This window comes from Anoplophora glabripennis, unplaced genomic scaffold (assembly GCF_000390285.2).
Source record: "Anoplophora glabripennis isolate ALB-LARVAE unplaced genomic scaffold, Agla_2.0 scaffold661, whole genome shotgun sequence".
Lineage (NCBI taxonomy): Eukaryota > Metazoa > Arthropoda > Insecta > Coleoptera > Cerambycidae > Anoplophora > Anoplophora glabripennis.
In genome coordinates, this window is record NW_019416768.1 from 163,121 (window position 1) to 184,682 (window position 21,562).

Here is a 21,562-nt window from a genome sequence, read left to right on the forward strand (position 1 = left end):
TCACGTTTTTAAGTAATTATAAAACTGTATACATCAACCAAACGCTATTATTAATTTGTTATTAAGTACATTACGAAATGTTATTTTACGTACAGATTTAAATATAAACGTATCCTATAAAAATATGTTCAAATTATTATTGATTGAAATACACAATGGTCAATATTCTCGTTACCTTGAAGGCAAACCGAGAGGTAAGCATTGTAAATAAAATGTAAATAGGATAATTTAGATTAGTAGTACTATCCATCAATAGTATGCATTGTCAATTTAAAAAGACAAAGATATAATATTCAACCTAAAATATAACTTAGAAAATATTTAAAAAATACCTCCTCAATATGATATACGAATAAATGTATCGAAATATTTATTACTTCTGTACTATAAAGATAAAACAAAAACCGATGAATAATAAAAGTACATACATGGGATTAGATAGCATGTTTTAAGCTGGGAATTTTTTTTATAAACAACGATTAAAAATACCTGGTCATCTCCTGTTCATCGACCAAACTAACGCATCGCGAATAGCTGCTGTTGGAGGTCATTTCGTATTTTGGCAGAGACCGTTCAGGAACGTCTTATTTCACTGAAACCGCCAACGAAACTGAGATAAATTTAAACGCTAAATAAACACGAAAACGAAGCTACCTACTGTTTATCATTGAATCGGAGCGCAAATAGAATCATTGTTCAGTGTTAACTGTATCTCTGAAATAAAAAGAAGTCCGATTCTGAAAAACACTCGGAAAAACACTAGGCTGATCGTTTCCCACCTTGCCAATTCGCAACATACTGAGCGTCGTTTACCATGCAAACACCAATTAAAAAGACTAAAAGGGGCTAATAATAAAAATCGATAATCGCTTGTATGAAAGGGTATTACCTGGTAGCAAGAGAGGGGAGAGACCAATTTGGGCTTCGCTGCAAAATTTTGAACACTTATTTTTATGATTTGTACTATACTATACAAAGTTTAACGTATTTAGGGACATTGTAAACCAATATCTTGCTGAAATCTGAGCTGCGATATTACTAATTTCTGAAGTATGATGCAAAAACTAGTCAACGCAGTTTTTATTTTTATATTATTTAAATTCTAGGTACAAGACACTCTACTGGGCATAATAGTTAAAACAATTAACTATCATGCCCAGTTCCAATTAATTGGATTAACAATTCAAAAAAAAAGCAACGAAACAATTTGAACAAATTGAACACTGCCGTACTACAGCGAGTTAAAAGGCAGGCAGACAATTTATTAGAAAAATTATTAGAAAAATTGGAGAAAACACTAATGAATTCTACAATATAACTTTTCAAAACGTTTACCATTACACTTAAAATGCTTGATGGTGGATATGAGAATTTTAGAAAACTAATTTAATTCAAAATAGTAGGCGTCTTAAATAGTTATTGTAAAATTTTTAATAAATTTTACCATATTATATTTTTCGAAGGTGTTTCTTATAGCATGGTCGACCGTGGTACTGATCTAACAATAAAACGTTCATAATTTCATAAAAATTATGGCTTTTTGACATGAAATTAATTTACACATTCATGTACTACGCGCTCAAACATAATTTTCATAGCCCTTCTTGATTTAGAAAATGTGATTATTATCCACTTCCAGTTTAATCAAATCTAAAGAAAATTCAGTTTTGCATTTACAGTCCGTACGATATTTGTTGAGATAGAATACCAAGAAGACCTCTGAATCACTTTTTTGCAATTACTCGCATTCAACACCCGAGGTAGAAAGACGTTAGCGGCGTTTCGTTTATTCTAGCAGCTTGCAGTGCATACTGTGTTTTGCAGTTACGAAGACGTGTTTCTTCGTAAGTGTATCGTCCTCTGCATTTTCAATGTAATTTCTTATTAAAATAAATGAATAGAGGTGAAAAATAAAAGAAAATAATTTAATTCGTCGAAGAGCATCATGTTTAACGTGTATAATTTTTATTTTTTAATATTCTGAAAATATCGCGGAAAATTTGAAGGAACGCCCCTGCCGTGATAAATTGTTACAGTAGTTCCGATGACAGAACTTTATTGTCTTATTCTTTTCTTGGAATTGTATCTCATCAAATATTGTACGGACTGTGTGCCTATGTTATATTTCATACAAAATTTGATTAAAAATCAAGATACTGATTGAAAACTATTTTTCTATTTGAAATGTATTATAGATATACTTTTTTATGCCTGTACCAGTAACCACATCTTTAAGGTTTAATTTCGAAAATAAGTACTTCGGTATTTGATATTTTCGAGGATTAAGTTAAAAAATATATCAAATAACAGTGAAACGGAATGACACACTTAATATTGTTTAGTAGGGTTCATTTAACAAGAAATTTTAAATAATTTAGACGGCGTCCTATTTTAAAAAATAGTAAAAGATAAAACGCATAAAATTTAGTTAAATATTACTGCTTTTTAATGTCAAAATAAGTATTCAATAATGACAACTGAAAGAAAATGTTTTATAAAATTTGCAGTCAATATAAATAAATTATTATGCGTATTTATTTATCAACAGTATTCAGAACATTCACAGTTTATTTGTTAACAGATTGTGAATGTGAATATTCATTCACACAGAATAATTCAAAAGCTTTTGCTGATTTCTAGCCAATTCACTCGCCAAATCTCGCACCGTGGAGGAGCGCCTTAAAAAACTATAAAATTAAATTATAAACATTTTATATTTAAAACAATTTCCAGTAGGTACCAACTGTAACGTCTTGATTGAAAATAGCCAAGTATCCCTGCCTTCAGACTACATTTTGTTAGATAAAATGAACTTACCCATTTATTTGATAATCCATTTCTATTAATTTAAATAACTTATAAAAACAAATTCTTAATGTTCTGATGTAACAAATTAATTTTTACCCTCTAATACTAAACAAAATAACAGCAAAATTGTTATTTTGACAAACTTAACAGTTAAAAAAATGACAATGAAACACACTTACGGCCAAGTTCCTGACCTTCTCCTCCTCCTCCAAATATCGTCATCTTCAAAAGAATGCTTATCTAAAATTTCATTTGATGTTCTGCTCATATAACTATCATTTGAGGCCTTTTTATTATGTAAACAGGCTAATCTAAATTCTAACCTATCAGCTAGTCTACATTGGTGTAGAGTAGACAAATCCACGTCCGAACCGACCCACAGAGAAGCCATTTTGCTCAAATATTGCAACTTCTGTAAATTATTCACTAAAAACTACACACAATAATATCACAATCACCTGGTGAGAATTAGGTTATATGGTATATAATTTGAAATTTCCATATTTCTTCTTAGGTTAGAATAGATCAACTTTCGTTATTAACAACAATGATTAAAATAATGCTCTATGCTCTCTTATGTACATAGTACGATTCACCTACTTGCAATTACGAGTTAAAACCAGGTAATAGCAAAAATGAGGCGAAAAATTCATGTTCTGCCTGCTGCTTACGTCTTACGTCAAAACTTTGTAGCCACTACATACATAACATCACCGTCGTACGGATAGTTACGCAGTAGCTAATCAGAAGAATGCAATTTGTTTCAGTACCTACCTAGATAAATATAGTTTAGCCTGATTCTATGAATTAAGGAGGTTCGATACCAAAAGAAAAATGGAATGTTTTCAAAGCAATTGAAATCTGTTAATAAATATGCAAACTGACTTGTGTAAAAATATCAGATCGATTGACAACGTAGTTTTTTTGAAAAATGATTTTAAAAATTATGCTTTTTAGGCTCTTATGGGAGTTGGGACAAAACTTTAATCAAACGTGAATATTGCTCTTAAAAATGGTTAGGATCGGGAAAATAAAATTGTAAATAAAGAATTAAATATTACTAAACATTTTAAAACAATAAAAATATGCACTTACAATGTAATTATTGAGATAATGGAATGAATAGATAATGTTTTGACAAATTTGAACAAACATCTGATCCAATGAAAGGAAATATGGCAACACTGTACGCTGTATTTAATGCTTTGACTGATGCGTTATATTTGAATAGCTCGACTATAGATTATAAAATTATTCCAGTCGAAAATATATGTAGTAATAATTAATATTAAATACATTTTTCGTGATCTAATGCAATATATTAGCAATTTGAAACAAAAATTGAAAGGATCTCTTTACAAAACGAACAGTATAGATGTTCATAATCTTCAATTTGACAAGTCGACGTCTCACTATCATACACTGAACTTCTTGATACCTAGTTATCATATGGATTCTCGGTTTGCACATTTTATTTTTTTCTCATCAATCCACATTCTGTTTTACACTCATTTTATATTACTTTTCAGTCATTACTTTTCCTTTGTACCTTGGTTGTTCATTCATGTTTACGGAATTCGCGCAAAGTTGACAGTAATGACAGTTGACCCAACTTTTACCACCACGCCATGGCAATGTTGCCAGATTTCCTCCATAATTTTACAAGCTCGTAATGAATAAATAGACGCTTTTATTCAAATAAAAAGTGAACTGACGTGTATTAGACACGAAAAAAATATGTAAGCTAATATGTGTTGTATAAATTTCATTCTAAATAGCATACTTAATTCGCTGAAATTAATTTATGTATTAAGACTCCCGTGTATAAACATAGGCATACTCTCCGCACGGCCCGCCTCGCAAGAGGTATATCGAACGTCCTTAATATATTGGAAATTTAGTATTTTTTTTTTAGTATAGACCCTGGAAACTTAAAGTTTGTAATAGCTGTTTTACATTGACAATTTATTGATTAATTAATTCATGAAGTCGTTTCATTAAGAAATTGGACAAGTGTAATACCTACACCTAATCTGCTGTCAAATAACTTCATGAATTTATTTATCAAGTTCTTGACGAATTAGAGCATGTAATAGCTGTTTTACATTGACAATTTATTCATGAATAAATTGATGAAGTTCTTCATGAATTAATTCACGAATTTATTGGTAAACAGTGCGGTTTTACACTGCTACAGATTTTGTCAAGTTTTTTGACGTATGAATCAGTTCTACCAATGAATCAAAGAAGCAAAATAGATTTCAGAAATGTCATCTTTCCACTCATATTATATAAATATTAGTTTTTGTAAGTAACAAATCAGTAAAAACAATGCAAAACTAGTACGACGCCACACAATTATTTACATATTCCAGTAACATAACCTCATTACTGATTTGAGGCTGGAAATCTGTTGGGTTGGTACTTCCGAACTTCACGAAGAAATTGACGAAAATTAGAACATGCTCTAATTCGTCAAGAACTTGATGAATAAATTCATGAAGTTATTTGACAGCAGATTTGGTGCATTACACTTGTCCAATTTCTTGATGAAGCGACTTCATGAATTAATTGATCAATAAATTGTCAATGTAAAACAGCTATTAGAGCAAAACCACACTGTTTACCAATAAATTCGTGAATTAATTCATGAAGTACTTCGTCAATTTTTTCATCAATAAATTTTCAATGTAAAACAGCTATAACAAACGCACATAATAATAAAATAATTTTAGGTAATGTTTGCACCTACCACATCCTATATGTACATAATTATCAGTCCAACTTTTGTAAATTATATTATACACATTAATTTTAATTACGCAGCTCTTGATAAGTACAAAAAGCAGGAAGCATTTTTTTGTTTTTTTTTTCATATGTAATTAATTTTATTGTTTCTACATTTATATTTTTGTACGTAAGTATTATAAAAACTTACTAAACGACTTCTTTATTATCCGCAAGCAATACCTTCTTGATTGATTAAACCCACCAATCCCACCATCTAACTTAATTTATGAGAATAAGAATAAGAATTGTTCACAGCCCATTTTACATTTTCAAGGTTTAATTTGTAATTCACTATTTTATTCCATATAAATCCGTTTTACATTATTTGCTTTGTATTGACCACTAAGCACAAATCTTGGATAAAGTTAATAAAGATTATAATAATATTTTGAATACTAAGGACTACTGATTTTTATCTCTCGATCTAGAATTACGTTGAATAATTACAATAGCCATTTAGGAAAAAAGAAAGTTTAAAAATTCAATTAAAAACAATAAAAAATCGGAAAGGATGGCTGGAAATCGAATCCTTCATCATTCCACCATCACATTTGTTCGAATTTATCCAGACAAAACATGTTAATAATTCCAATATATTTAGTTAAAAATAAATAGAACATGTTTTTTATTTTCTTATTGTGAATTCCTTCACCACTTCTCAAATTTTTAAAAATATAAATGCAAGCTTGATTGTAATACCAATAAAACATGGCGAATATTTCGAACAAGAAGCCTTTTGGTACAATTATAATTTAGACTTTTGGCAGTACATCTCGCGATTTGTTATGTTATGACAATGGAAAGATACCTAATCCACTTTGGTCGGATGTTAAGGATGGGCTCGGAAATGCAATATTTTATGCGTGCCACTGGTTTTATAAATTGCACTATTTATATCTAATCTCTCCATGCTACCGACATATTGTCACAAAAATCGCAGATTTTTAAAACTCATAAAAAGCCATATATTAATAATTTTCCTAAAACTGTCAGGAATTCCACACAAATTGAAAGCATTGGTTTTGTAAGGTATTGCTGTTGAAAGTACTGGTTATGACTTACGCATACACTAAAGTATTATTGGTTGCATAGATATATAACAATTAACGTAGCATTACATTATCTACGTATTAAAAAATAAACGTGTATAATCCGGTATGGTCTAGTGGCTAGGATACCTGGCTCTCACCCAGGAGGCTCGGGTTCGATTCCCGGTACCGGAATTTTTTTTTCAATTTCTTTTAATAAAACTGAAAGGAACTATGTATTATATCAATTTTTATTATAAACAAAATATAGCTTTTCAAGAGTGCAAGGTTTAGTTTAATTTTAATAGTCTGCATTAAACCTATGTACCTCATTTATTAATTTTCATATTAATATGCATGTTAGTATAATAATATATTATTATCATACAATACATACATATTGCTCTGCCACGAACAGGTGCGACTTGCAAGGGAGTTGCGGGGCATTTTGAGTTTGGCTACCTACATTTTTAATGGAAATCTTGAAGCTATATGAGATATGAGGGATAATTATGCGATACATCTACTGGATTGATTAATATAAAATACCTTGACTTTAAGGCGGACGTTTTTATGCGCAATTGTCAATGAATTTTTTGTCGAATTGTTTGACTAATTACTAATTTATTCTATATTGGGATCATTTGCACAATATTATGCTAAATTATCAATTGAATCTGCACATAATTGTTTATATACGGACAGAGAAATACTTATAGCGTAGCACTGCTGGTGTAGTGGTATCATGCAAGATTCCCATTCTTGCGACCCGGGTTCGATTCCCGGGCAGTGCACTTCTTTTTCTTTTTTTAATTAAAATTTATATGTAATAACTTATTATTGCTTATACTAAGAAAAATGTTCTTTATCTATTTTATTTTTAAATATTTTAGTTAGTTTAGTATTATTTTGTTTAGAAAATGACTTCGCACTAAAGTTTGCGTGCAAAAATGCTATATATGTTTTCAAAATAATTCACATACAGTGTCGGAAAGTCCCCATGGTTCATCGGCCGTTACGTGAGAGCGATAAAGAGTCATAGAAATACGTGCGATAGAGAAAGATGGCTATAATGAAGGCGTCTAATACCCGTCACCGCCCATTTCGCCCTTCCACAAATAAGATCCACTTCTTATTATTCTTCTTCTTCTCTTTCTCTATCGCACGGATTTCTATGACTCTTTATCGCTCTCACGTAACGGCCGATGAACCATGGGGACTTTCCGACCCTGTATATATCTTATTTATATATTATGAATTAAAATGGAAGTTAAAAATATATGCTATTCCATACAATTTTCTTAAATTTGGCAAAAATATATAATTCTGTATTCAAATTTTGTTTCTTCGTTTACTTTATATTGGATATTCTGACAAAGTCAAAACGAATACTGTTATTATTAAAATAAAAAAAAAATGCCGCCCGAGCAGGGACTTGAACCCTGGACCCTTGGATTAAAAGTCCAATGCTCTACCGACTGAGCTACCCGGGCTCTTTATATTTGGTTTCTATAGCTTTTAGAGTCTGTATAGCAGACATTATAAAACGTATACTAAAGGTAAACGCTCATTTATCCCCACCGAACGCAACGCACGCACCACCCGAATCTAAACAAAATATATTTTACATTGTTTTATATGCATTTGCGCTAACTGGTTCGAGTCACACGAAACGGATTAGAATTCTGCTACATAAACATATGGTATTATTAACCGTTAACGAGTTTATTACGTTACCTTGAAAATACTGTAATTTATAACCCGGAAAACACAGGTGATGTATTATTAGAGAGTGGAGAAAATCAGTTGCAAGCTATCATTCTTACTGTTTTACGGAAAGAATACATTATTTACAATTCCTTTGACTAAAATAATATATAATTTATCTGAACCTAAAAAACATTTACTCCTGCACTTAATTTTCCAAAATACCTAGTGATATAAAGATTGTATTTGAGACTGATACAAAAGTATTTATTTCTTTTGTAAGAAGGTAATTCCATCTAATTAAAAGAATGTAAATATAATTTATCAATGAACTTTACAAAACAATCATTAATACACAGCCTACTCAAAAATTAAAATAGGTGTGACAAATTATTTCATATCCTGCATTATATCTCTCCTAAGGCCTATGTAAATCAGTTTTTTATTTGTCATTAAAATTACTATTTTATTTTGAAATATGCCAAGCACTGGTTATTTAGCAAAATAGTACCTATATCTCTCAAGGTTGTTGACACGTTGTGAAGATTAGAATTAGAATTAAATTTTGGTTAATTGGGTAATAACAAAATGACTGATTTCAGAAACATCACCTTTTGCAACATTTGAGTTTCATATGAGATAATATAAGTACTAAAACATAGATCTACGAATAAGCACATAAACAACCTAAATAGATAAGAATGCTAACAACTACAAGTTCTTCCAGTGGCATGAAAACAGGAATATGTTTCTGAAAAAAAAAGAAATTACCAGAACGTCACAAAGTAGTAGGTATGAATATATGTATACGTATAACTAAAAATGTATAGCCTTTATTTGAGTGACAATCATTGAAAACGTTTTCAGAACTTAATTATCTTTCGTCGTTTTAAAAAAATATAATATCCAGCATCATACTATATATTTTTTAATGCAGTGGTGTATTTGGTAATTTTCGCTTGCAATTTTTTTAGTTTCCAAGGTATTCATATTTCGACTTACTATTATGAAAAAGCACTAAAGGCTTTATAGAAACAGATTATTGCTGCATGTTGCTAAATATACAAATGTTAATTAAGTGGAAAAATGTAATTCCAAAAGCGTTACGATATCAAATTGTTTTTTAATAATAAAATTCAAGTAATATTATTTACGTGTCCTCTAATTTGTTTGAAACTTGCAATAATGTTCTTAATAATTAATTTTCAATCCCTATATCTCGAAAATGAAATGTGTTCGCGGAACCCTGGGGTTCCCCACAACCTCTCTGAGGATTTCGCGACTCTGACAAAAATTCAAAATTTTGAAATTAACATTATCGATAGTTACTACAAAATTCAAAAAAATTTATATTCTTACTTAAAAGTAGTATTTATAATTATAAAGTAAATCAGTAAAAAAAATTTTTAGGTAGGTTGCTAAAATCGAAATGTTGGCCGCATGTTCCGCAAGTCATAAAAGTTTGAAAACCGCTGATCTCTGGCCTAGAGAAGGATTAAATTTTGGACAAATTATAATGACAAACTGAAACACAATCGAGATAAATTCAAAAAACAAAAAAGAGCAGTTAATGAAAAATGTGCATTATAAAAAAACGAGTACCTACCTACCTAATCTAGAAACAAAATTATATTTTTTTAATTTTCCTTCAGTCTAATTGAACAAAAATTTTTAAGAAATGGAGAAGAATGGCTGATTAAATTATTTGGCGAGGAACAAAGGTACAAGGATAACGGTGTAATATACAACAACTACAAAGAAAAATAGCAACACGAATAAAAATTTATCAATATGAAATTCACAGAAATAAAATGAGAAGGGGCTGGTCATGAAAGATGTAAACAAGTCTGAAAACAAAAATATCCTAAAATATTTATTTTCATGAAATTAGTAAAAGTATAAATAACAGACCAACAGTTGGAGATATTATATTCTTCGAACTTTTAGTTTCCTCTATAATTACCTAATCTGCTTAAAATTCCACCCAGAGGCGTCGAAATTAATAGATATTTAACAGGTATCAACTGCCCAAAAAGCTCGAAGTAATTGTAATGTCAACAAACAAAGTTAATTATGAATAAAAAACATCTTTGACTTATTAATTCAACAGATTTTAAACAAATTAAAAATGTATGGTACTCACCTAAACTTATCGAATTTCTCCGCAGCTCTGGACAAAACAGTTTTCTTTGAAACCATAGGACAGTCTCCTGATGAGTTGTTTTCACATCTTAATTTTTCATCTGCCACTATGGCTCTAGCAAGTTGTAGGTCACTCTCGTTCATTTTAGTTACTGATCACAACACGACAATAATTATTTTAAAAACGCAAACACGCACAACGATAATATATCTCAAACTAAAAGAAATAATAAATTATATAAGTATGTAGCTTATTAATAATAAATAGCCTTCATAAATATTTACAAGCCACGTGACCGTCGCACTTAGACAACCAACATTGCACGGTTAGTACTGCCCGAAAATAACTAAATCAAGCGTAAGGTACCAACTTTAATGATTAGTTTAAAGTGACCAATGATAATTCGTTGCGTCTACGCTCGAAATAATGCGATCGATGATTGATTGAATAGAATCTCGTGAAAAATTACACCAATCACCAGCCGGTTAAACAGAATGTTGCGTTTTAATGTAATCTTGATCTTATTGTTTTAATTTTACCGAAATTTAGCTGCCAATGTGAAGGAAATAAAATTACTGTTCCAAACGAAATTACTGTTCACGTGGCTTGTAATCATTTATGAAGGACCTGTAGCTAAAGACATATTACTGACAAGTGAGGTGTTAACACGTGTCTACACCTCAAGTCATAATACACCACGAGGAAGCTGATCATATAAGCTACTATAGTAGAGCTATTAATATTATTATAAAATATTAATAGCTCTACTACAGTGATGTTTTCAATGTACCTGTAGAAAACATATGAAAAAGTGAAAATGTGCACTTTGCTCTTCACAATAAATCTGAATAACCATATAAAATTTGTACCAGTCCAATATGTTATATTTGGAAAATGTTTAATAAAAGCTCTTGCCTATTCACCAACATTGGCAGGGATTATATAATACTAATAACATGCAGGGCCGGATTAACCTATGGTCAGGCCCGGGGCTATAAGCTCTACGTAGGCCCTCTTTCTAAATAAAAAGAAACCGATATTACATTTCAAAACCTAAACAGGTTTGTCTTTGATTCTAAAAAAAGTCACGCAATCAGCAATTTGTCGATATAAAATTTCAAAACCTAAACAAACACTTTTTGGTTTGACTCTAAAAAAAAATTGCTAGATCTTGCCGAGGCCTCCCGATCTCATGATGATCCGGCTCTGATAACATGCCTTGTATTTAAGCATATTTTGAGCTTCTGACGATACATCAGAATCTATATATCTCTAACATGTGTTAATACCTAATGTGTCCAAACCTTAATTATTTTTACAGTTAGCTTTCAATTTTTTTTCAGTTTCTTTATTAACAACTTTAGGAGGCTCAATACCGGACTGTCATGTTAAGACTGGAAGGGTCAACGAACTGAAAAATAAAATTGTTTCATTCACTGTTGCTCCAAACGAAACTCAGTATTTCAGAGTTTTTCTAATTTTTTTCCACAAAATAATATGAAAAATATGTAAAAATCATTTTTATCCACATAGTGATCTAATGTTTGCTTCTGGGATAGATGAAGCCACACCCATACAAGAGTTTTAAGATCAAGGTGATTGAATAAGACAATTATACTGGTTCCGGCCCTGACACAAATTCTCAAATTCATTTCATTCGAGAAAAAATAGATATATGTATATTCGCTTTTACTGAGCAGGGTCATTTATTGCGAGAGGTCGATTTCCTTCTTAAAATATCTTCAGACGGTTAATAAAAAAGTAGCATTCTAAATTTTTAAATAGAACAGAATCTTTAAATTTATTTATTATTGGAATTATAAAGTGCGTCCTTAAAGTAATGCATAAATTCGGTAAGGAGTCAGGTAATTTTTTTCGGGAAAAGTGCTTGGACATATCAATTTTTATTTTTAATTGTCTAGTGTTATACTGTTTTCTTATATACAGGGTGTTTCAGAAAACATGGGCCAAAGCTTGGGGGAAGATTCCCAACCTAAAAACGAGATTATTTTTTCATATCAACATGCGCCCGATTTCGCTTTGTTTCTTAGCTACAGGGTGTCAAAGTTTTAAAATGTGTTTTTCCAAAAAACTAGATTTCCACTTGGAATTAAATGAAATTTGGACAACTATTTATAACCGAATACACGTAGGTATTATTATGTTGAACATGAATTACAGGACCAGACTTACTTGCAAGCCTTTGGATTTAATCAAGGAAAAACACCCATAGATTTCTACCTCTAGGGACATGTAAAAGCGCTTGTTTATAAAACTCCTGCCACTTCAAGGGAAGATCTTTGGCAGCGTTATCAGACGCATTCGCTTTAATTCGCCGAGACATAGGGATATTTCGACGATAGAAAGACCATCAAAAAACGAATTTGGGGTTGTATTTCAGCTGAAGGTGGATACTATCAACATTTCCTGTAAAATGGTATATTATGTTTATCGAGTCGAGTTGTTTATTGTAGGTACGTTTACAATTCATAATTAATTCTAGATAAATAAATAATTTATTATTTTAATATTACATTTAAAACACCGAAAACTCGAGGGAAAACAAAAAAATAGTAAGAGTCAATCAAAATTGACCTAAAATTTAACTCATGTAATTATAAATTAGACACCTCAACGGAGAATCAATTTTTTCCCTGATTAAATCCAAGGGCTTGCAAATACCTACCTGTCTGGTCCTGAATCCATGTTCAACATAATAATACGTAGGAATGTGTATTCTGTTGTAAATAGTTGGTTGGCTTGCAAATAAGTCTGGTCCTGTAATCTATGTTCAACATAATAATACCTAGGAATGTGTATTCTGTTGTAAATAGTTGGTTGTCCAAATTTTATTTAATTTTTAAAGAAAAGTGTCCGTTTTTATACTTTACACATTCGAAAAGCTTTCTTAAAGGGCTCTGCATTAATCTCCATAACAGATATTTCCTTTTCAGAAAATTTTTGGTTTTTCTAAAACACTTTGCAGCCAAAATGGCGGTCAGTGAATGACATGTCAATGTGTTTTGCTAGTTTTTCGTGTATTTTTTGAATGTATTAATGAAAAACACAAATTTTAACAGTTGTATTTTCTTTATTTATTCTAGGAGTAAATTGGAAATAAATTTCAAAAAACTTGTATCACAATCATGTCATAATTTTTTCGAAGTTGACATATTATAAAAATAATCTTTCTGGCCCATTTTTGGAGGCAAAATGGAGGATTTGTGGTACTCTCCCAATTCTCAATTCTCTCAAATGCCTGTTGTTATCTTTTAATAAATACTTCGTATTTACATTTAATAAATATTTTTCACATTTACATGGTAACCGAAGTAGATATATGCAAATAAGTTCATTGAAAAGCCTTCAACCACTTTTCATTTAAAAAAATCATCGCAGACGTCATAGTCTTAATAGGTACTATGCGTTATCACGTATAGGTACATAAAATCTTTATAAAAAAATGGGAAATTAAAAATAATAATTGACGTTTCCTAGAGATGTAAAAAAATACCTGACTATGTTGGAGTTATTGTCATTTCATTACATTACTTCTAGTTAGTAATAGAATTCAAGCAATAAAATCACACTGGATCTTGGAATCACTGGAAGCAGTTTTAGAAAAACAATCATTTAAGTTTATTTTCATAAGTAGGTACTATAACAAACAAGTCCAACGTCAAATCTGAGTCACCCTGTCTCACACTTTTTGGAATATTCAGAAGATTCTCTATAAAATTCTTCAACACCTACACTATTAAAATATTTAGTGTACTATACATATAAATAATTGGTTTGAAATTCAAGACTTCATAGATCATACAGTACATATACCGCTACGAGTGATTTAGGTGATTATGGAAAAAATTATTTTAAAAAATGACACACTTAAAATATAAAAATATACTTATTTCGGTTACAAAAAAATACATTCCCTATTGTTTCCTCTTGCGGTTACTGTTAAGCATAAATATGTAAAATTATGTAGCATTTTGTCTATTTTCTGCTTCAGAATGTTTATTATTAAGATGAGGATATTTTTAAACTACATATTATAGGTCAAAAATTAATAAATTAGCTTTTATTGTCCCAGCAGACGTCATGTTTAGGTTTCATATAAACTTTTGACTGAACAAAAATAATAAATCGGTAAAAAAATTTCTAATTTGACTTTCACGTTCCGAATTCGAAGCAATATCTAAAAAAAATTTAGATAAAAAGGAAATATACAATTATATTCACTCACTGATACAGTAGGCAATGATAAAATACCATATTTTTGGCACTAGATAATGAACAGTAATTGTCACAATCTTATATCATGATTTCAAAATGAAAAGATTTACAGACGTATCTCTTTTAAAACAATAGTTATGACATTTTTAGATATAATTGAGAAAATGAAAAATATTGAATGTCAATTGAACGCTTGTATGTATGTATCATAAAGAATAAGACAATTGTTACTTTACATACAGAAGATAATATCGTTAATCCTTTCTGGTATTGTTGTCATTATTTAATGTTAATTATATCTAAACAAAATAAATAATTATTTTCAAAGTTCTTCTATAAAATATTTCAAATTTATATTGTTGGCCTCTGAATGTATTTTTATATTTCATTCATACTACGACTACGGAATGTTTTGGTTTTCTCGTTCCCGAGAAAACTGACCTTAAAAAAATTACACGTGAGTTGGTACTGGACAGACTGACTAATAGATTTCCTACAAGTTTCATTTAAAATAATAGTTTCAAATAAGCGGTCAACAACACGCAAATATTTTTGGAAAATATTTACATTTTAAATATTGATAAATGTTAACCTCTGCACAGCCACAGCACAGTTCTTATTATCTTCAACAAAATTAGGTACTCTTTTATCCACAGCTTTTCGAAACACAGAAATTCATGCGTATGCAAAATTAGACGACACTCCCGACACTACACACACACTTGTACTCTTTGAATACGACTATGATTGGATTCTTCTGGTGCTGGTGAACGTTGCTGTGGACGGCACGTATTCTACTAACAATAAGTGTCCTCTCGCCATTTGGATCTAAAACTTGAAAGCCTGACCATGAGAATCGCCGAGGAAAACACTTTAGTTATGAACTTGATCTACAATTACCAACAATTAATAACAATTAATAGAAAGATAACAATTTTCACCGACAGGGAAATTGAAATATTATGTCTTTAAAATATAACGTGAGAATAATGTCTCTCATTAAATTTGTCTATACAGGATGTCCGAAGATGAATGGGCCATACCTCAAAGGTCCTTCCTCATCCTAGGATGAATATAACGCGATTATATTTCAATGATAAAATAGTAAGCATTAGAGGCATACATAAATCACCGTTATAACAGTAGTCACAATATCAATTTCGTGTATTACTGATGCAATCAACAGTTACATTAAATTTTTAGTCTATTGATACGAGTTTCTTAATAATTTGGCACCTCAAATATTTCGATTAAGTCAGTTTCATTAATTCAGTTTCAAAGTTTCAATGTCATCTCTCTAAAAACTTTCTACGAGTTTCATTTATTTCTTCTTGGGACATCTTACGAACTAGGGACACAGATTTGCTATGTATATCAGTGCCTTTATGCGACTATATTGCACAAAAATATCTCCCATTGTTTTTAAAAATGAGCCATGGCTCTAAACTATATTCTTAGGTACTACTATATACAAGGTGCGACCCAAAGTAAACAATAACAAAAAGTTTTTTTGGCAAAACCGATTTATTTTATTCAAAATAGCCCCCTTCCGACTCAATACAGCGATTGGCACGGTTTAAAAGCATGTCGAATGAGTGTTTTGGATCATCGGTCGGGATGTCCTTCAGGATGTTGGTACAAGCCTTTTGGATGGCTTCTACGCCCACAAAACCCTTTCCTTCATTGGCAAATGTATTTTTCCAAAAAGGTAAAAGACGCGCAGTGTCAAATCAGGCGTATACCAAGAATGGTTGATACTTAAAACACGATTTTTAGTAAAAAAAAAAAAAATCGGTCACAACTGTCGATCGATGAGATGGCGCATAATCGTGCAACAAACGCCAATCTGTATTATATTCTTACCGAATACGATAAATACGATGCACCAAACGCTATAATGCCCTTGGAATCGTAAAAGCAAATCAACATTGTCTTCTCCGAACGAGATTTTTTGGATTTTGGTTTATCTGGTGCCTTCCACTCGGCACTTTGGTGCTTGATTTCTCGATCATATTGAAAACACCACGTTTCATCACCGATCACTGCGCACTATGCATGAAATAATATTTCGTTACTTACGAAATCGAATAAGTATGCTAATATGTAGAAAAGAATATAATTGTAGTATGGCGAGATTATTTAGAAAAAATAATAATGTACATTGAAAATAAAAATTTATTATTTCGATGAAACATAAATAAATGAAGAGAATACATAGGTTTTCAAAATTTGGTAAGATTTAAAAATCAACAGCAGACGAAAAGGATTTTTCCTCTGGGAAAGAAGAGCTAGAAATAATAAATTTCAGAAATGGATGCGGATTTTTTGATAACTTGTTCGAGTCATGATGAACATGAGATTACCATGAGGATACGGACAGTGGAGTATTTGAAAAACATTTTAGAGCAGCGAGGGCGCTGATAATGCGCTTTACCATAGTCAACAAATAGGAAAATTGCATGGAGAAAAGGTGAAATCATGAAATGGTTGAATGGAAAATATACCTGTTATGAAGACACGAAGTTAAAAGTACAATTATTATTAGCAATTGCACAAAAAGAAAAACCCAAGTACATGAAATATGTAATGGATAAAATTGTTACAGCACGTGATGTTACACTTCTTCGATTGCCAGAACTTTATATGGCACGAAACAACACAACTCTTAAATTAGTGGATCTAAAAATAATTCTGCAGGAATTAATTGGGTAAAAGTGCGATCTCTATACAAGAGTTGAGGTTTGTTGATAACGATTATGTTTCGAGTTTTGGTACCCTCCAAAATGATACGCCCATGGAATTACATTCCCCAGAGGATTACTGATCCTCAAAACAAAAATCTTAGCAACTTTTATGCTTATGTAAGTAATAAGCCGATATTTGTAAAAATTCATTGAAATATCTAAAAAAACTTAACAAAAAAGGTACAAAGATAACTTAATATAGGTACAACGGTTTATTTTCAATTAAAAAAGCTACTTTGAAATTCAGTTGCTTTCGGACACACTGCATAAAAGAAAAATATATATAAAGAATAGGTATATCTATATCACCATCCATCAGAGTAATGACAGAAATTATTTTTTTATGGTATAGATAACTTTAATTGAAAATGCATGTATATTATACAGACAAATAATAAATACTCCAGATAAATTAAAAGCACACCATACTATTTTTATTTCGTATGTACCTGTTATCCTTTCACATCGGTACACGAGATGTTGCAATAGTACTCCGACCAATTATACATTATTATCATTCGCTGAACAAAAATAGAAAAATAATACAAAACATGGTTCGCTTTCGAATTAGGCTTTTGATGTTAAACAGTTCATAAAAAAATCCTTGTGGTATCCACACCTCTAGTGGGATGAACATTATCCAAGATAAATGAAGCTCATTTAACACTCTCTATGGACACTCTGTGCTGCGGACACTCTCTCTGTGGACTTTCTCTGTGGACACTCTCTGTAGACGCAACATGTGTGAAATTGGACTTCCCACTATAAATGTATATTTAAGCATTGATCTCACAAACGTAGTAAATAGAGTAGTAAATAGAGAATTAAGAGTTTCCAATAAAATGCCTCGCATTACGTATTAGAAAACCAAGATTATTTTGTGCATTTTGTGCATTCGAATTGACATTTTGAATATATAAATTAAAGGAAAATTTAGTAGTGATATAGTTAATAAAAATGATGAAGAGTAGTGATCCGAGAATCGAGCCTTGAGGAACCCTTGAAATCTGAGAAAAATTAGATTATTAAATAAGTATGACTGAAACATAAAGATTAAATTGTCAGTCAAACCACTATTAACCGATTTACGCAATAATCGACCACGGTCAAACGCCTTTGAAAAGTCAGTGTAGATAACGTCGATCAAGAGCTTAACTAATAAATTTAGTCATACATACTAAATTAGTTTCGGTAGATCGGCCTGTTACGAAAGCATGCTGTTCAAGTATAGTAACATTACTGACATGTCGCGAGTAAACTGTGAATCAATATTTCCAATGTTTTGAAAAATTGCTTAAGGTATTAATTGGTCTATAATAAATTATATCATCTTTTGAGCCTTTTTAAACGATTCTGCAGATTTTCCGTAAGAGAAAATTGAAGTATACAAAATTATATTATACATTATACACGATGATTCATAGACGAAGATACTACAGTCCCTTTTAAGAAAGCTGGAATAAGGTCAGGTCCAGTGGTAAGATTAGACTTAATTTAAGTAATGCCAATACTTTATCAGTGGTACATCTTTTCCTATTCAATATATTTAAAATATTATTATTTAAAAGAGAGGCATTCTCGAGGTCAAAAGTAGGTAGGTACTCAACTCAATTTAAAATCCAGAACAAAAAACAAAAAAATTATCCGCAACCAAGGCTCTTTTATAGAGCAATCATTATGTCACAAAGTCGAAATACTTCTCTTGGCATTCTAAAAATTTAGGATTACCCAGATTCAATATTAATACTGTAACGAAATTCGCTCTAGTGTGCTTTGTTATTACTTATTTACTTATTATTTACTTATTTACTTATTTACTTATTTGTTTCATGATGCTTCTAGAATTTGTTCTATTTCTTTCTATTATTTTTTAAAAGCTTATAGATTGTTCTATACTATTCTTAGAAACCTATAGGAATATACAGGGTGTAACAAAAATAAGGTTACAAACAGATAGAACCCTTAAAATTAGTAGGGGTACTTCATATACTTCTTTTTTTAATATTTTGAAAATGGTAGGACGGAATAATCCTAAATTTGGTACGAATACTACACTACATACTCCTCATAACCTAAAACCTTCAATAATTAAGAGTGTAATTCAGGTGCGGAAATATGGAGAAGGTGGACCTCTTTTTTCTTAGATATTTCTACTCAACTGACTTTAAAAAAAATTTAGAGCAGAAAGTGTAACTTCACTCTTTTTCGGGCGAGCCTTCGTTCTCCAGTTATTTGATGTATCTACCATGAAAAGACCAGTTTTGCTTCAGAACATTTCTAAGAAAAAGCTTATGTCTTATTCGTAGATTACTTATAACATTTATGCTATTAACAAAATATCACATAATAAAATGAAACAGACTCACTAACACAAACTAATACTGTTTTGTATTATAACAAATGTTTAAAATACCCTCCTCTAAATTCAATACACGCTCGGGCACGACGAATCGTAAGCTTTGTTGTACAGCAGTCGGAAACTATCAGCAACTGTATGACACATGCGTGACAGGTCAATAGCGTTCGCACAGCGATAATCCGTGACTCCTGACTAAAAATTTGATGTTCGCAGAACAAAACTTATGAGTTGTGGAACCATCAAAATAATCCGCTGACTCCCAACAAATTTTCGGTTTCGAACATGCGCACTATGGGCACTCTTGAACTAGCGCTGTTCTATGCTGTCAAGTACAAGAGAATAACATAATTAATAATTTTAATACGTTTAATTATAATATAAAATCGAAGTAACAAACCAACAGACGATGAATCTGTTCAAAGTAAGTCGTAAAACAACAATGATGTAATAAATCTTGGGTTAGCCGTTTGTTGAATAAATCATCTGCAGACGTGAAAGCTTTAACTCGTTGTAAATGATCAGGGTAAAGGAGCTGCTCCCAAGTGGTCATTTGGTTAGTATTAAATTGTCTGGCTAATTGCCGAGTACTGACATTTGGATTTCTACCAACAGCTTCCAAAATAAATTATTCAACCTCAACTGTAGGAGCTAGGGGCTCTTCGTGTTCTTCCTCTTCCTGGTAATGGAGCAATCACTGTACCTGTTTCTGCCAGATGATGAAATAGTGAAGCTAATAGTTTATGACTTGGCTGTTGTGGATCTGGATAAACTTGTTGATAAAGCCTAGTAGCTTCGCCATCATTACCATTGGCGCGATCGTTCATAAAAACTATCTCTGCCTTTGACTTGACAGTAGGTCACTTGATTCTGAAGAAAAATATATGAGTTTTATTGTATTAATAGGGCAATCAATAGCATTAAATCAGTGATTTTGTGACAAAAGTACTAGTAGCAAATGGACTGTGCCATTATATAAAAGACAGTCTGTAGATATATGCTTACATGGTTCCTACTCCAATTTACCATTAATTAATTTTATATAAACATTTTTATGAAAAAGATGAATTTTTTTAGTTTTTTGCTACTACTAACGAAGCAATCTGAATGCTATAGAAAGACAATATTCGTAGAGAATCGAAATACGAATAAAACGAGAGGTCGATCGATCCGATTGGATAATTAGAAACGAGAAAGTAGAAGTATAAAGTGGCACCTTTTTTCAAAATAGCCTTTATACATAATTAAATGCCTTATGAACTCTAAACCTTAGAGATGATATTTTCCCTAATTCTTTCTTTATGTACGTTATAAATATTTATTCAAACATTTCAGAAATAAATACCTACTTACCGTTACAATTTATTTGGATGGTTTAAATAATGTAATATTTGATACACGAGTAAGTACCTGGGTACATTAGTGTCTTGACATATCAAAAATTTCAATAACACTTTAAATAACTAACTAATTAGATATATTTATATAAACTACATTTGTTATATAAATTTCCCACAGAGTACATATAAAAATAAAAACATTTTCAAGGGTTCAATGTTGACACGTTATTGTTCATTTCTTGTATAATGTTACACAAACAGTCGGGGTTATCACAGGTTGGATCATCAAGGTTACCCTTCGTCTCAATTTTTTTTTCTAAAAAATAAGGTAAGAGATAATGATTGCGGATTTTGAAAAAAAGTTATAAAACTGTGTTAGAACATTTTGCCTCTACGAAATTAGCTGTTAG

At 30.9% G+C, this 21,562-nt stretch overlaps 1 protein-coding gene and 3 non-coding genes across 8 annotated transcripts in view; 2 read left to right on the plus strand and 2 right to left on the minus strand.

The window, feature by feature from the left end:
* The window catches only part of LOC108914956 (NAD kinase), a 72,473-nt gene extending 57,015 nt beyond the window's left edge, over positions 1-15,458 (minus strand). Inside the window, exons 1-2 of one of the 5 annotated variants that reach the window (XM_018720890.2) lie at positions 15,305-15,458; positions 10,477-10,692 (exon numbers count right to left, since the gene is read on the minus strand). In XM_018720890.2, coding sequence (XP_018576406.1) covers positions 10,477-10,619 — 143 coding nt within the window. In that variant the 5' untranslated portion in view covers positions 10,620-10,692; positions 15,305-15,458. Of the gene's footprint in view, positions 1-489; positions 606-2,817; positions 2,853-2,987; positions 3,483-10,476; positions 10,693-15,304 lie in introns of those variants that run through there. The other 4 variants (XM_018720888.2, XM_018720887.2, XM_018720893.1 and 1 more) reach the window with 4 other exon arrangements.
* On the plus strand, positions 6,750-6,821 carry Trnae-cuc. The gene has a single exon. It is a non-coding gene; the product is annotated as a tRNA-Glu (tRNA).
* Trnag-ccc lies at positions 7,350-7,420 on the plus strand. The gene has a single exon. It is a non-coding gene; the product is annotated as a tRNA-Gly (tRNA).
* On the minus strand, positions 8,047-8,119 carry Trnak-uuu. Its single transcript has one exon. It is a non-coding gene; the product is annotated as a tRNA-Lys (tRNA).
* Positions 15,459-21,562: the final 6,104 nt, after the last annotated feature.